This window comes from Gopherus evgoodei, chromosome 2 (assembly GCF_007399415.2).
Source record: "Gopherus evgoodei ecotype Sinaloan lineage chromosome 2, rGopEvg1_v1.p, whole genome shotgun sequence".
Lineage (NCBI taxonomy): Eukaryota > Metazoa > Chordata > Testudines > Testudinidae > Gopherus > Gopherus evgoodei.
The window spans coordinates 28505258-28521632 of NC_044323.1; the positions used below are offsets into that span (position 1 = coordinate 28505258).

Below are 16375 nucleotides of genomic sequence, written 5' to 3' on the forward strand. Positions count from 1 at the left end.
ATTGGGGTCTTACAAATGTGACTGGATCAATAAATACACGCATTTTTGAAAATCTTAAAGCAGTGGATCTTTATCCAGCTAGTATTATAAGAGAAGTGGTTTCAACTTAGGGTGTGTCTACGCTTTCTGCTGGTTCGGCAGGCAGCAGTCGATCCAGCAAGGGTTGACTTATCATTGGGAAGGAACAATCAATTTCACACATACAGAATGGGAAGAGACTGTCTAGGAAGGAGTACGGCAGAAAGGGATCAAAGGGTTCTAGTGGACCACAAGCTAAATATGAGTCAACAGTGTGATGCTGTTGCAAAAAAAGCAAACGTGATTCTGGGATACATTAACAGGTGTGTTGTGAGCAAGACACGAGAAGTCATTCTTCTGCTTTACTCTGCACTGGTTAGGCCTCAACTGGAGTATTGTGTCCAGTTCTGGACACCGCATTTCAAGAAAGATGTGGAGAAATTAGAGAGGGTCCAGAAAAGAGCAACAAGAATGATTAAAGGTCTTGAGAACATGACCTACGAAGGAAGGCTTAAAGAATTGTGTTTGTTTAGTTTGGAAAAGAGAAGACTGAGAGGGGACATGATAGCAGTTTTCAGGTATCTAAAAGGGTGTCATCAGGAGGAGGGAGAAAACTTGTTCACTTTAGCCTCTAATGATAGAACAAGAAGCAATGGGCTTAAACTGCAGCAAGGGAGATTTAGGTTGGACATTAGGAAAAAGTTCCTAACTGTCAGGGTAGTTAAACACTGGAATAGATTGCCTAGGGAGGTTGTGGAATCTCCATCTCTGGAAATATTTAAGAGTAGGTTAGATAAATGTCTATCAGAGATGGTCTAGACAGTATTTGGTCCTGCCATGAGGGCAGGGAACTGGACTCGATGACCTCTCAAGGTCCCTTCCAGTCCTAGAGTCTATGAATCTATGAATCACATCTAGTCTAGACATGATAAATCTACCCCCGATCGCTCTCCTGTCGACTCCTATATTCCACCTCCATGAGAGGTGCAGGCAGAGTCAACGGGGAAGCAGCAGCAGTCCTGCAGTGAGCAGATCTAAGTACGTCGACTTCAGCTACATTATTCACATAGCTGAAGTTGTGTTACTTAGATCAATTCTTCCCGCCCCCCAGGTGTAGACCAGGGCTTAATTTCAGGTTCAGCACTGATATATCAGTGATTTTGCTGGTTCTCTGAATTCTAGAGTTTTTGACTCACCTCTGAAAGTTTAATTTTTTTTCTATTTTTGTAAATGATCTTCAAAGGGGCATCAGTGTAAACTTTATAGCTGTCTGATAAACAAAGCTTCCAGCACATAGCTGACCAAACATTAAACTGAGACTCACCTCATCTGCTCTCAGCAACAACTGGCTTTTCTTCAGAGACTGTTTACACATAACTTCTAACAACCAGCTGTACCTATGTCACCTGTTCCTTCTCTCCTTTGCAGCCTCCTATGTTGAATGCATTGGTCCAAATTCATTCATGGTGTAGCTTAACTGAAGTTACTCCAGGGATGAGCTTGTCCCATTATGGTATAAATTGAGGCAGCTGCATATTTTAACAAACTATATTAAGGCTGCAGATTATTTTAATACTGAATGAAGTGGCTAAAGTAAAACATGCTTTAGATTAGGCATTTCCCTTGATCTACCAATACAACTCCGATTAAGGTCAGGTTCTGCTATGGACTGACACAACCCTTGTAGTATGGAAATAATTTTAAAGTGGCATTATCAAGGTTGTTTGGCCAGAAGAATTGATGTCCCTTGTCAGTGGTTCTCTGTGTAATGACATCCTTACCTCAGGAAATCTACTCTGGTATTTGCTTTCAGAAACCAAGATGCTAAAGATAGATAGATGTCCCTTTCACATTGCTTGAGGGGAGAAACTTCTGCAGGAACAGAGTGGAGAGCACAGAGAAGTAGAGCAGCAGCTCCATAGCATCATCCCCTGCCCTTGGAAACCCATCAACATGAAATCTGCATGGTTTGACCTAGACAGGTTGTGCTGGGAGAAGAGAAGGACTGGAGAATGGCCACTCAACACATCAGGTTCCCTTCAGCTACTGAAAGACTTCCAAGTGAAATCCTCATGGCAATTAATATAATTTGAATTACCATTAACTTCCCTCTGCAATTCCCTCAGCCCCACACTCCCCTCTTTTAGCACCATGAGAGAGCCAATAGCAAGGCATGTGCTTCAGAAATGCTGTCCGAAGGGAGGAGGGGGCTCAGAGATCATCACTTAGGGCAGTGGTTCTCAACCTATGGCCTGTGGGCCACTTGCGGCCCAATCAACACAGAGCTGCATCCCATGTGACATCCTCAGGGCAATACAGGTAGTATTGGATGAGACCCACAATGGTAAATCGGTTGAGAACCACCGACTTAGGAGTTGGTTACCTATATGACAGGATCTATGCCAATGTTGCTTGGCTTCTACTGCATTTCCAGATCTCATACCCTGTGGGAATACTAAAACCTCTCTCAGTTGAGAGGGAACATACTAAGGACACTGCAAGGTGACCTTTCTATGTATATACTTTATCCCTCTCTCTCTTTCACTCTGTTTATAGCATGCCAGTCACCACAGCATCTCACCATAGATACTGGATTTTCCCCCCAGGAGGAAAGCATGAAGCCTATATATTTTTAAAAGACTTGACTTATTGCTAGGCTAACAGTAAACAAAAAGCAACATGTACCATGTGCTGTGCTAGAAATGAGGAGTCAATTTTTTGGCCTCATAAACTTGACAGCCCCCTTTAAAAAAGAAAAAAATGAATGCAGAAAAAAGTGAGCAGTTGCCTGATTTTCAGAGATTGTGCCAAATGTTCAGAAAGCGAGAGCTGCTCACAGATAACAAGAAACTGTGGATATGCCCATGTAACTCAAGAGCACTTACCTTCTCCCATGCTCATGAATATCAGGTCTATCTTTGGGCCTCTTCCTGGATCTCAGTGGCTCTATTTGGAAGATCAAGATCTAAGTCAGTAGAAGTTTTATCCATTATAATATATCTCTTCCTCATGCTTACCAATGTCCTCCCACTGCATTAGTGTGGATGGTAAAGCTGAAAATAGGGGGCAGCTAAGGTTATTTGTGTGTGTTTACACAGGTACAGTAATGTACTTGGATTCAGAATGCCAAAATGTATCAGGCAACAAGGTCCTGGTACCTATGACACCTCTGGGATGTGATTACCCGTGATTACTGTAACTAGCAAAAGAATGTCATAACAGTGCTGTATAGGTGAAATTCACTGCTTCCCACACAAAGCCCAGCTTCTCACATGGGAAGCAGTTTGACTGGGAGACTTTGGGGTACTTACATTTCATTTGTGAGTGTTAGTTATTCATTAACTTTGAAAAAAGTGCTATAATTATGTTCTTCTATTAGAAGAAACCGGTTCTGTAAGTATTGCTATAGAGTTTCCCATTTCTATAGTCTCTTAACACAAACTTGGGAAGGTTACATTCAGACTGTACTAAGTACTTGTCTTCATTCCAGATCACAGGATTAAACTCAGGTTTAAAATTAAATGTAAATTACAAATAAGCATTCAAAAGTGTTAATTAAAAGTATAAAGTTCTTGAATCATGTATTGCTCAGCAAGGATTCCTAAGTATTTTAGCTGGAGAAAAGAGCCATTCACATTTTTTCCTTTTTCTGACCTAGCCATTGTACATGTCTTAGGTATCCATCTGCAAGTTAATGAAGAGTTGAAGCAAAGGTTTTCATTTTAAAGTAGTAATATTTCACAATTAGATATGCTTCTTGAAAACATAAAACAATATTTTTCTAAAGCACTAGCCATACGTCAGCCTTTCTGTTCATTGCTACAGGGCGGTCTCAAATTGCATAAGATGCTGATTACTTAGATTCTGGAGTCCATAGAAATCCAAATACGATTACATTTTCTTCTCTTTGTTATCAGAGTTTATTGTATCTTAATGCCCAGGTTCTAAGGAGTCATCAGGTATGAGATAATTTAGGGAAAGGGTATTTTTCTGATTCTTCTGGATATAATTGTTACTTCATAAATTTTTAAAAATATATATTTTAGTAGAACATAGACAAGGGTATTTGAAGACTTGTTTCTCAGCATTGTGTATGCAGTGAATGCATTTCATAAAATACATTTAGCCCATTTCATCATAACATTGCATTCCCTGTACTTTTAATCCAAACTCTTTTCAAAGACTCACACTACAAATATAACGCACAGCTAATGTAGACCAGTGGCTGTGCTTCTCCCACCTCACTAACAGCATTTTTCTTTCACATTTGATCTTTATACTTTCCATACTGGGGCAATTTGGTATGCTGAATTCTGGAAATGTCTCAAGTTGAAATGCTAGTGTATTAACCTGTTGTACTGAGTCTCTTTTGTTTCTCTTTACCAGGGTGCTGCTTGCCAATTTTTACAACTACAGCAGATTTTACTATTCAAATAGAACCAGATGGAACACCAGTTCAAAGAACATGTCAGAATTAAATATTTCTTTTTTAATTAGTTGCTTCTGATTTATGCAAAAAAAATTAACATAAGAGTGGGAGAATGTGCCATGAATCCAGATGCAACACAGCCCACACAAGCATTATCTTTTCTCAGTCAAAAAACCAGAGGTCTTTTCTTTTTTCCTTTTGGACTTCATTTTTCTTACACTTTATGCATTTTTCTTTCTTCAGCAAGCACTGCGCTGACAATTGCTGAAATTCCTTTATACCTTGCAGCCAAATCTTTTCATCCTTTTCCAAAGTTTTCTCGTATAGAAGCTGGTTAATCTGCCTCTAAGAAAAATCTCTCTATACTCAGTACTGCAACACCAATGTCAGTGCCTGAATGCAATAGCCTCCTTTACATTTAAGTTTTAGTGTTACAAAGCAGCAATGCAGATTTAGGCTCGAAGCTAAGACTGTAAAGAATATTTCAACATTAAAGCAAGGGCAGCTCTTGTTTTGCTGCTGTGATATTTTTGTCCTTTGACACAAATGTTTGCCCCATCATCTGTTTCATACTTACATTGAGTATACATTTCTGCTAATGCACTTAGGCCCTGCTCCTGCTGAGGTCAATGAGAAAGCTCCCATTCAGTCCATTGATGCATGATAGATCCCTCTTTAAGGGCCATACTCTCTCCTTATTCTCCTTATGGCGCTATCATTAATATCAATGGGAGTTTTTCACAAAGAGAAAGGATAAATTTTACTCACTTAAAGCCACAGTGGAAGTCAATGAGTCAAGGAGTTGTACTTTTGTAATGACCCAAATTTCAGGGATGAAGACTATTGTAATTAATTTGATATGCCAAGTAAATTAAAAGTTCCTTTAGAGTTTCAATTAAAGGCTGTAACCCATGTGACTTAAATATCAATAAATAAAGGAACTGAATAATAGTTCTGCACACAGCATGGGCCAAAGTGATCAATCAAATCAACAGCAGCTAAAAAAAAAGGTATGCTAATGAAAGACAATGCTGATCAACCCTTGCATAAATAGAGTAGTAGATAGTAGGCCAGTGAAGTACCACCATAGTTCATCTGTGTTATCTAAGGAAATGACACAATTCTCTAACAATATTTACTTTGGTATGCAATGTTAAGTGATGAATTATACAGCTTTTTAAGCCACAAGAGATGCTCACAACAAATAGCTTCCTGTTGTTAATCCCTAGCCCTTTGTCCTTTATTTTCTCAGGCTGTTGCCCAGGCCTACAGTAAGGGTGTTAAAAGCTGGTAACAACCATTCCCTTGCCATGACCACCACTGTGGACTGTATTATACTGAGCAAAGCAGATTTTCATATTGAAAACAAGGCCTTCCTCATTATGACATGATTATCTATGATTATAGGAAGCAGTAATATTCATTTCATGGCTTGCAAGCTACATGCTGTTCTTTAACCAGCAGTTTGCAGAGATTTGCTACATGATTTACTGCACAGTGCTACATATGCTTCTTTGTCCTCCTCCTTAAGTGGTTTTGAAAAAAAAATGAGTGCAGCATTTTGCATATCTATATCTCAGGACTGTGACTCCTATAGTTTGTCAGACAATAGTGCAGCTATAAAAAGTATTTTTACTGGATGCTAAGAGGCACTGCAGAATAAATAGTGAGGCAATAGTTCATACATGGAAACAGTCAGCATCTTTCAATATGCTTTCACGGGGCAGAAATTGCTTTAAGAAGTCTTATGCAGTAAGCAAGAACAACTATTTTCCTTTGATAGGACCACTTATTCCCCAGAAAAATGACATATTTGAGATTTTCCTCATTTCATGCAAGCTAAGGACCCAATCCTTTATACATTTGTTACCAAGTGTAGTGCTTGCTAACATAAGTAATCTCATTGTAACAAGTAACACCCTAAGCAGAGTACATGGGATCAGGCCCTAATGCATTATTTTTGAGAAGGGATATAAGTTTTCATCTGAATGAATGCAGGGAAAGAGAACAATTGAGATACTATAATCAAAAATAAAATCCTGGTATCGGAAGTGACGTGTCATGATGTCACTATTGTGGATTGTGTAGGCTAGCTCAGATAATGGCCACTCAGCCACACAAAGAGCAATAAACTTCTACAAAATAGTTTGCATCCCAGAAAATAAATACCAGATGTTTATTTATCACACACTGAGTGAAATGTCAAATAATTTTAGTGAATGTATTTGATGTTCAGCTTCAGATGTACAGTCTTTCATCACCACATCCTTCCACAGTTCAAATTAATGCGAAACAGAAGTTCTTCAAACCAACGTACCAAAATACAACTAGTATAAAACAAAAAGCCAGCTGTCAAATAATCTATCACAAATGGAGATGGGCTGTCTGAGTTAGAGAAAAATGGGCAATCTCTGTACATTAATGTTTTGAAGCCTTTGTGGAAAAGTGAGCATACTGTCATACACAAACCCTACTGGAAAGTGTAGGTACAGCTGTTCTTATAAGCTCAACCCCAAAAGCATAAGAAATGATGACATGACTATCCTTGAAGTATTGCCCTCTGAAGATGGTTCTTCTGCAAATTCTAACACTGAGCATCTGTGTCTGACCAGAGTTATCTTTTTGGTACCTTCAGTTAGTTGCCAGTGGGTAGTAGGAATTTGGATATAGGTTGAAATTCACCTCTGTGCAGAGGCCTATGCAACACTTAAACCCTTTGCACAGAGGTGAATTTTGCCAATACAGCCCTTCTCTAAACAGGTTGTAAAGCTTTATGGTCATCCTTAATGAACGTTAGAAAGAAAAACACAGTTTTGGATATCTCAAAGTGATTAATATGAGAATTCGGTGATGGGGCGTTTAAAAACACGGGAGGACATATTATGCAGGTTCTAGGGTTGTTTCCTCCTTTTTTATGTTATTGTTATCACCTCAGCTAGTAAGAAGGATTCATAAACATGGTTTTGAAGGTCTGGTTTGAGGACAGTAATTGTTTGCTTCAGAGTCAAATGTTTCCATTAGCCTCTGATGTTAAGTTTTAGCTTGGCTTCAAATATCTAGAACTCTCATAACAGACTGTTGCTTGACTTCATTCAAAATGAATTACTGACTGTATGTTAAAAAAAAACCCACTAGAGTCATTTCAAATCAGCTGGAACTGTACATGCTTAGGACCTTAATCATTTCAAACCTGAAGAGCTGTTGGAAATTTTAAGAGAAGCAGTTCATTTGAATAACTCAGCACTACACTCCCTCAGACTTCCAGATTTTCAAGTGCACTTCAGCTTGGAAGTGAATGTGATATTGGACATGACTCTGTGTAGCACACTTTACAATCAGCAGAGTACAATTTTGAGAGCATTTCAAGTTAAGTTGAGATTGCTCTGTGCAATGATACCCAGACTCCCCCATGAACTTTCAGATTGTAGCAATCTAACATTTGAGGCTCTCCAGTAACTTTAAATCACTTGATTGTTTTTGTAAGACAGTGTTGGGAATTTTTTTTAAGAGAGAGAGAAAGAGATTTTTTTTCCCTATTACAAACAAATCTTTGCAGCATTTCATCCCTAGAAATTCAGATGCAGGGACTTTTTTTGATTCATCAAACTAAAATGCAAGTATTGGCATTACCAGCCTTAAAAACGATGGCAGAGACAAGGATTTTGCACTGAAAGCCAGCACTATTCTTCCCACACAGGGCTACTGTTCTTTTGTTGCAGGACTTCAAAATGACTTATATATGACATGGAAATCGAAATAGCAGCTACCCTGTCCTGAATAGCACTTCCCAGAGCTATCTGAGAAAGAATGCAGAGCATATTGATTTAGCCACTCCGGTGCCTTTGGGTGTATGACATACATCCAGGAAAAAGGATGCTTGTGGAACACTGGAGACATACATTCTGCATCCTGCATGCGTTGAAAAAAATGAAAAAGCTTGAGACATGCATGGGACATTAGCACAAGACGAGTTAATTCAATCTATTAATGTCTGGGCATTAGGATATTATGCTGTAGCTGGGGAGGGAGGTTCAATAGGGATTTGTGCAGGAACCAAATATTTGAGCAATTTATTCCTTAATAGTAACTTTATTGTCACAATATACAAGAAAACTTTTTTTCTTTTATAGTGACATTTTTAAGTTTTAGTGACATTTGTTGACTAACATAATTTTATCAATCTCACTCCTACAAAATTAATTATAAAGACTCATGTGACTGTTATAAATCTGTCTACCTTAGGGTTTTATAGTGCAGTCCACCACTGTAGTATCTGGGCATTTTCCACATACAATCAGTAGCAACAGCAAAGTTCCTAGTGAACTTCATGAAGTCTCTGTCTTTTGTTCCTTCTAGGGGAGTAAATTAGTAGGGCTTGTATTTTGTGAATAACTGTTATTATTTATTATTGCAGTGACTACGAGCCTCACTCATGGACCAGGACACCATTGTGCTAAGTGTTGTACACAGAACAAAAAGACAGTCCCTGATAAACTTATTTGTAAAAATCCTTGGTAAATATCTGTTCTGACAAACAGAGTGCAGTTGAATCATTAAAATACAGAGCTGGTCTATGCTAGAAAATTCGATTGATCCAGTTACATTGCTCAGCGATGTGAAAAATCCACAATGTAGTTAACCCGAACTAAGTCCTCGTGTAGACAGTGCTAGGTCGATGGAAGAATTCTTCCATCAACTTAGCTACCCCCTCTCAGGGAAGTGGTTTTACTACAGAGAGGGCAGAACCCCTCCCATTGCTGTAATAAGTGTCTATACTGAAGTGCTACAGCTGTGCCATTAGTATTTTAAGTGTAGATATAGCCATACTGACATTTTCCAGACTGCTGGGGAAATGAATGCCACTCTACGTGCATATCTATGCGGTATATATATATAGTGTGTGTTAGATGCATTCTCGCGCTCTCCCTCATCCAAACAGCATCCAAAGGGTTGAGGGCAACCAAGATGGTTTCTAATAAGTAGGTCAATAATCATAACTCCATAACTTTTATTCCTTCCTTATTTTCTGTCTTTGCGCAAAACAGTAAGAAGTGCTAATTAAAATTGAGATCATTAACCCACCTTCCAAAAAGCTGGACTCTAGCTTTTGCCTCTTATAACAATTTATTTCATTTCAATATAAGAAACATAGTTCCTGGAGCATGATCCATTAAAGTTGATGGGAGTCTGTGGTGCCTCTCCGATATATGAAAGAGAACCTTATAGTATATACCTATTGACTGAAAAGGCAGATGTTTTCACATACTATCATAATATAGTTTAGGAGTAAATTGATGCACAGTCACAGATAAGGAGCTACAGGCCACATTGCTATCAATAATAAGATACTTTTCTTTTTTATTAACCCCTTATGCTCCTTTGGAAACAAGGCTGTTTTCTGCTATCATAACATTATTATGCTCTAAACAGATTGTCCACATCTCCATATTTGTTATCACAGGTAGACCTAGGCCTTCTCCGATTTGTCTCTGGCATCGGGACCCAGGGAGCCATCTCAAAGGAAACTAAGAAAAAATATTATGTGAAATCATACCGAGTAGATGTCAGCTCCAATGGAGAAGACTGGATTACACTTAAAGAGGGAAATAAAGCTTTGGTAAGTCTTTTCCATTTCACCTCACTCTTGTCAAGTAGTAAATCATGATAGTAGCTACAATAATGAGAATAGAAGGATGATCAAGGGCTTAAGGCCCAAGCCTGGATGTGGGAAACTCAAATGCAATTCCCTGCCTCACAACAGACTTCCTGTGTGACCCTGGGTAAATCGCTTTAGTCTCTCTGTGTCTCAGCTCCCCATTGTACAATAGAGATAATAGTACTTCCCTCCTTCACAAAAGTGCTAGGTAAATAAATTCGTTAAAAGATTGTGAGGCTCTTAGGGTATATCTACAGTGCAGTTAGACATAGCTGGCCCAAGCCGGCTGACTTGGGCTTGTGGGGCTCGGGCTCAAGGGCTGTTTAATTCCAGTGTAGCTGTCCAGGCTCAGGCTGCAGCTTGAGCTCTGGGACCCTTCCACCTTTCAGGGTCCTAGAACCCAAGCTCCAGCCTGAGCCTGGACATCTACACCGCAAGTAAACAGCCCATTAGCCCAAGCCCCATGAGCCTGAGTCAGCTGGCATGGCCAGTCGCAGGTGTCTAATTGCAGTGTAGACATACTCTTAGACACTACAGTGATGGGGGTCATATAAGTACCTCAGATAGATGACTACGCCTATCTTTGCAGCCTTATAAAGATTATTAAATCACCTTCCTTACTCCATTGGTCTATGAATTTGCCCTCTCCACTCTCCAACTGAAACACTTTTTACCACTTGTAAGAAAAATCCTCATTATCTGCCATCATGGGCATGAAGGTAATTTGTTTAAGGGCCAAATTCTTCTCACCTTACTCACATGAGTGGTCTGCTCACCCCTACTCACATGCTCACCCAGAAGCCAGTATTCCCAATAATTTCTAATGTGACCTAATGGAAACTGAATTACTCCATGCTGCCTTCTTTCAAGACAGCTGTTTTGAGCAGACACAGCTTTTTAAGTCCTGCCATCGTTATGTAATATAAATATATAAACATATCTATGTGATCCTGACATATCTGTATCTTACAGTCCTATCTCATACCTTCAACAAAAGCGTCCACTCAAAATGATCATAATCTCTATCACTTATGTAGCTGAGTCAATCTTCTAAGCACTTTAATGAACAATAATAAATTAATCCTCAAAGCAGCCACTTGACATAGTACTTTTATCCCTGTTTTATAAATGAGGGGAAGCTGACAAGGTCAAATGCCACAATGATGAGCACTGTATAAGAACCTAAATAGAGATATTAAGTGACTCATCCAAAATCATGAAATCAGTGTTGGAGGTGGTATTAGAACTCAGGGGTTCCTGGTTGTTAGTCGTTTGCTCAGAACAAATCCCTCTTTCACAACTAGTCTCAAAATTCAGTCTCCTTGGAAAACTTACAATTTACTTGACTGTTGTACATGCTCTGCTTTGTTTATCAAAAGATTTGACCGCTCTGATTTATTGGTTAGAAGAGTTTAAATTTTTTTTTTCTCTAGTCAAAGCAAATCCGATGTAAAACAGCAATGTTATATTGTAGGTAAGAGTACTAAAAGAAAATTTAAAAAATTACATGAAATAAATTTACACCAGGCTGACATTCAGTTTTTCTATCCTTGATCAAAAACCAAAGGTAGGGGAAGTGGGGCTATTGATGCAGCAACACGCTCATGAAACTACACAGGTCTTTGAGGAGGCTTTCATTTTGAAAGGTTTATAGCTATAGCATAACCTGGAGTTCCATGCCTTTTAGTCAGAATCATTGGGCCCATCCAGACTCACCCACTAAGAAAAACCAGACCAATTCTTCTTGGAAAGATTTTGCCGCAAGAAATGGATCAGAAGCTGGACATCAGTCTAGAGGCTCTCCCTAGATAACAAATCCAATACATTAAATTCTTTAATGAATAACTTAAGGTGATGAGCTGATGAGCTGATGTCTGCATGCAGCTAACCCACCAAATCAATGCAGCAACTGAAAATGATAAACAGGAAAATTGGAATTATGTGTAAGAAACTGTCAAGTCTCCCATAAAAGGAGAAGTTCTTAAGCCTACATACATTTTAAAAAAACAGGAAATTTTGTCTTCACTCTATTTGAGGAAGAAGCAGGAAATTGAGTCACCTTCTTTGGACTATGACTTTTAGACGTTTTGGCACTATTACAGAGGAGCATGCTTATCAACAAGAAAGCAGAGACCAATATAATATTTATTTGTGGGACTTATTGTTTGACCATTGGCCTAAAGGGTCAAAGACAGGATCCTAGAAGATTGAAAACAATCAGCTATAAGGATTAAACCTCACTATACAAGACAAAAGAAGAATTTTGGTATTTGTTAAGAAGGATTTTACATAACAGAAGGTCAAAATAAGCAATATTATTCCCTGCAAAAATCAAGAGTCCAAGTACAAGCAAAGGAATGCACATTTTATCCTGATTCAGTAAAGGAACTTTTCCAGAACCTAAAATGCAAATAATTCCTCACTGGATTCAGTCCATAGCATTGATTCTGAGTCACATGTAAGCAAAGACCCTGGCTCATACTACAGCCTCTTTGCACCAGCTCAGTGAAGCTTAGAAGCTATAAAGCTGCCCTAACCAGGCAGCTGAGGTTTTTTCCAGCATAGCACAATCCTTGGATGGCACAGACCCAGTGTAGCTGGCTCTACATCATGCCCTCCATACAGACTCCTGGCATGAGGAATATGCCAGGAGAAAAGAGGCATTGCCAGACCATTGCTACACTCTGGTGATCCTCAGCTCACCTAATGGTCCATGAAAGTGTTGTATCTTGTTTGGTGGAGGAGGGGTCAAACAGGTCCTCACAGGCGTATCTAGGCAGCATATAGCTATCTTTACACACACCTAATGTGATGTACTGGGCATAGCTCATCTGAGCATGAGGTTCAGGACCTATCCAATTTATCCCAATCTAACGATAATGGATTAACAATTGCATTCAATATTGTCATGTATATTGTGTCTTCTGTAATTGTCTTCCCAAAGCCCCAGTACAGCAGAGAAACTGTTAAGCACTGGTATGTTATATAGAGGCATCTTCCAGGCTTAGCTGCTTGCAGAAATTATGCTATGAGTATAATGACATATTCCTCCGTGCAAAAAACTTTCAACTTTGGATTGTTGGTATGTGTAAAACACAGAATTATAAACTACATTTAAAAGAAAATACATTAATTTTTAAAAATGGTGTGTTTCCTTTCTTCCTTAAGGTATTTCAAGGGAATGTCAACCCCACTGATGTTATGTATAGGACGTTTCCCAAGCCAGCGTTAGCACGATTTGTTCGGATCAGACCTGCAAGCTGGGAAAATGGGATATCACTGAGATTTGAAGTTTATGGATGTAAGATAACAGGTAGGTATCAGGAAGATTTTGGAAACCTGACATTTGTTGTACTTACATTTGACACTTTCTTCTTTTTCTGTATAATGATTCTGTTTTCTAAAAAATGACTATTCTTGTAGAGTTGCCAGGTGTCTGGCTTTAGACCAGAATGCCTGGCCAAAAAGGGACCCTGGCGATGGCCGTTAAAAGTCCAGTCAGTGGCGTAGCAAGGCTAACGCAGATTATCTGTCTGCCCGGCTCCACATGGCTCCCGGAAGCAGTGGCATATCCCCCCTCTGCCTTCTAGGCATTGGGGCAGCCAAGGGACTCCACACTCTGTGTCCGCTCCAAGCGCCAGCTCCACAGCTCCACGGCCAATGGGAGCTGTGGGGGCAGCACCTGTGGATGGGGAAGTGCACAGAGCTGCCTGACCATGCTGCCGCATAGGAGCCAGAGGGGGAACATGCCACTGCTTCCAGGAGCTGCTTGAGGCAAGCGCCACCAGGAGCCTGCACTCCTGACTGCCTCCTGCTCTCCAAACCCCTGCCCCAGCCCTGATCCCCCTCCCATCTTCTGAACCCCTCAGCCCCAGCCCAGAGTGCCCTCCTGCATCCCAAATCCCTCATCCCTGGCCCCACACCAGAGCCCGCACCCAGCCAAAGTTCTCAACTTCCCCTTGCCGCAACCCCCGCCCCACCTCTGATCCCCCTCCTGCCCTCAGAACACCTCCTATACCCTAAACTCCTCATCATCAGCCCACCCCAGAGTCTGCACCTTCTGCCTCAGCCAAGAGCCCCCTCCCACACTCCGACCCCTCAGCCCCAGCCTGGAGCCACCTCCTGCACCCCACATCCCGCATCTCTGACCCCACACCAGAGCCCGCACCCCCAGCCAGAGCCCTAAGCCCCACATCACCTCAACTCCCTACCCCATCTCAGAGCCCTCTCCCACACTCCAAACCCCTCAGCCCAAATCCAGCACTCCTTCCTACACCCCAAATCCCTCATCCCTGGCCCCACACCAGAGCCCGCATCCCCAACCAGAGCCCTCACCACCACTCTGCTCCCCAACCCCCTGCCCCAGCCCAGAGCCCCCTCCTACACCCTAAACTCCTTATTTCTGGCCCCATCCCAGAACCCACATCCCTCACCCAGAGCCCATACCCCCTTTGACACCCCAACCTCCTGCCTCAGCCCAGAGCCCCCTCCCACACTCTGAGCCCCTTGGCTCCAACCCCCAGCCCGGAGGACCCTCCTGCACCCCAAACTCCTCATCTCTGGCCTCACCCCAGAGCCCACACCCCCAGCCAGAGCCTTCATCCCCTCTTGCATCCCAACACCCTGCCTCAACCGGAGTCCCCTCCCGCACCCTGAAGACCTCATTTCTGCCCCCAGCTGGAGCCCTCACCCACTCCTGCACCCCAATGCCCTGAGGCATCCCGGTGAAAATGAGTGTGTGAGCGTGGGGAGAGCGAGCAATAGAAGGGGAGGGATGGAGTGAGTGAGGGCGGGGCCTCAGAGAAGGGGCAGGGTAGGGGCGGGGTACAGTTTTCTTTTAATTATTTCACTATGTCATGTGTTACTCTTTTGACGGTCCCTCGCCTGGCCCTCCTTTCTGCACCCCGTAGTCTCCAAGATATCCAGTTAGGCCAAGGGCTTTATTATTAGATTTATTGTATTTTGTATTTCAAAGCCAGGAAAATGTAACATGGGATGAACAAGAAACCTTTGTCTCATCACTTAATATGAAGCTAGCTATGAATACCACCCAATGTTAATATGAGTATCTAAATAGGGTGTATTTGCACTTGAAAGTCAAATCAGCATTTATATGAGGTGCATAAATGCCTAAGTGCTTATTTGGGTACTAGGATTTGTATGTTCTCTTTATAGTATATAGTGGGTACCCAAGTTGAAAACTAGACAAGATGTGAACGCACAGATTTACAAACCATTCCAACAGCTAGATGTATAAGGCCAGATTCCCATTTGTGAAAGAACATTAGTCTGGTTGGAGTGCTGTTGCCCCTATGTGGCACAGAAATCTCCCCCAATAATCTGTGTAAACACTTTTGTAACAGCAGCATTTGGCCCTCATTACTAGCAAAATGCGGTCTTTAAAAAAATAAAACCAAAATAATTATTCTTGAATACAATGAGTGCAATCAGGAACATAAAAAAGTTACTATTTTTTAATATTCTTCTAATTCCCATTTTCTTCAACAAATATGTTAAATGTTTTAATTTAAAACAAAAGTAAACTTGTGGGCTAAGACTTTTCATGACACATTTCACCTTGTAGCAAATTCTAATGGTTTCATTATAAACCATTAAAAGTATGAGTTTTACTATAAATGTCAATTGCCCTTTATCGTTTAGAGTGTTGTTGTATCTATGTTGGTCCCAGGATATTAGAGAGACTAGATGGGAGAGGTAATATATTTTACTAGACCAACTTCTGTTGGTGAAAGAGACAAGCTTTCAGGCTACACAGACCTCTTCTTCAGACATGAAAATAACTATTATCTAGACCAGTAACAAAATAATATAGAATTTATACAATTACTAATTTCTGCAAAATGTTTTACTGATTAATAACCAGCAATGGCAAACTTCAGAATGTTCGGAATTTCTATTTGAATAAGCATCCACAAGTTCAGATGTGACCTCTCCCGTCCTTGGTTTAGCAATCAGGCTGGAAAACTCATAAGAATAGAGTTGACAATGAGTTTTCTGATACTTCCTGGTTCCCATCAGGCCAGAAATACTTGTGGTATTTTGGTACTTCCACTACCTTCCGAAATGAGGAAGTACAAGATTAAGCAAACAAAAAATAAATTAAAGACTCGAGCAAAATGAGATTTGAGTTTGGAGGAAAGGGTCCAGTTATTTCTTATATTCTTTGAACTGGCTGTGGCATGTCTTTTTCTGCTTTGGTGCTATGGCTGTATCAGATTTGCAGAGATTAACTGTTAAACATGGCCTGTTTC

General features: G+C 40.7%; 1 protein-coding gene and 1 long non-coding RNA gene across 6 annotated transcripts in view; one reads left to right on the forward strand and one right to left on the reverse strand.

The window, feature by feature from the left end:
- NRP1 (neuropilin 1) overlaps nt 1-16375 on the forward strand; it is a 151001-nt gene that overhangs the window by 102260 nt on the left and 32366 nt on the right. For all 5 annotated transcript variants that reach the window (XM_030550189.1, XM_030550191.1, XM_030550192.1 and 2 more), the window contains exons 8-9: nt 9909-10064; nt 13272-13416. In XM_030550189.1, the coding sequence (XP_030406049.1) occupies nt 9909-10064; nt 13272-13416 (301 nt within the window). The remainder of the gene's footprint in view (nt 1-9908; nt 10065-13271; nt 13417-16375) is intronic.
- LOC115645491 overlaps nt 1044-16375 on the reverse strand; it is a 49916-nt gene continuing 34584 nt past the window's right edge. The window contains exon 3 of the long non-coding RNA XR_003998760.1: nt 1044-2964. This is a non-coding gene — a long non-coding RNA (uncharacterized LOC115645491). The remainder of the gene's footprint in view (nt 2965-16375) is intronic.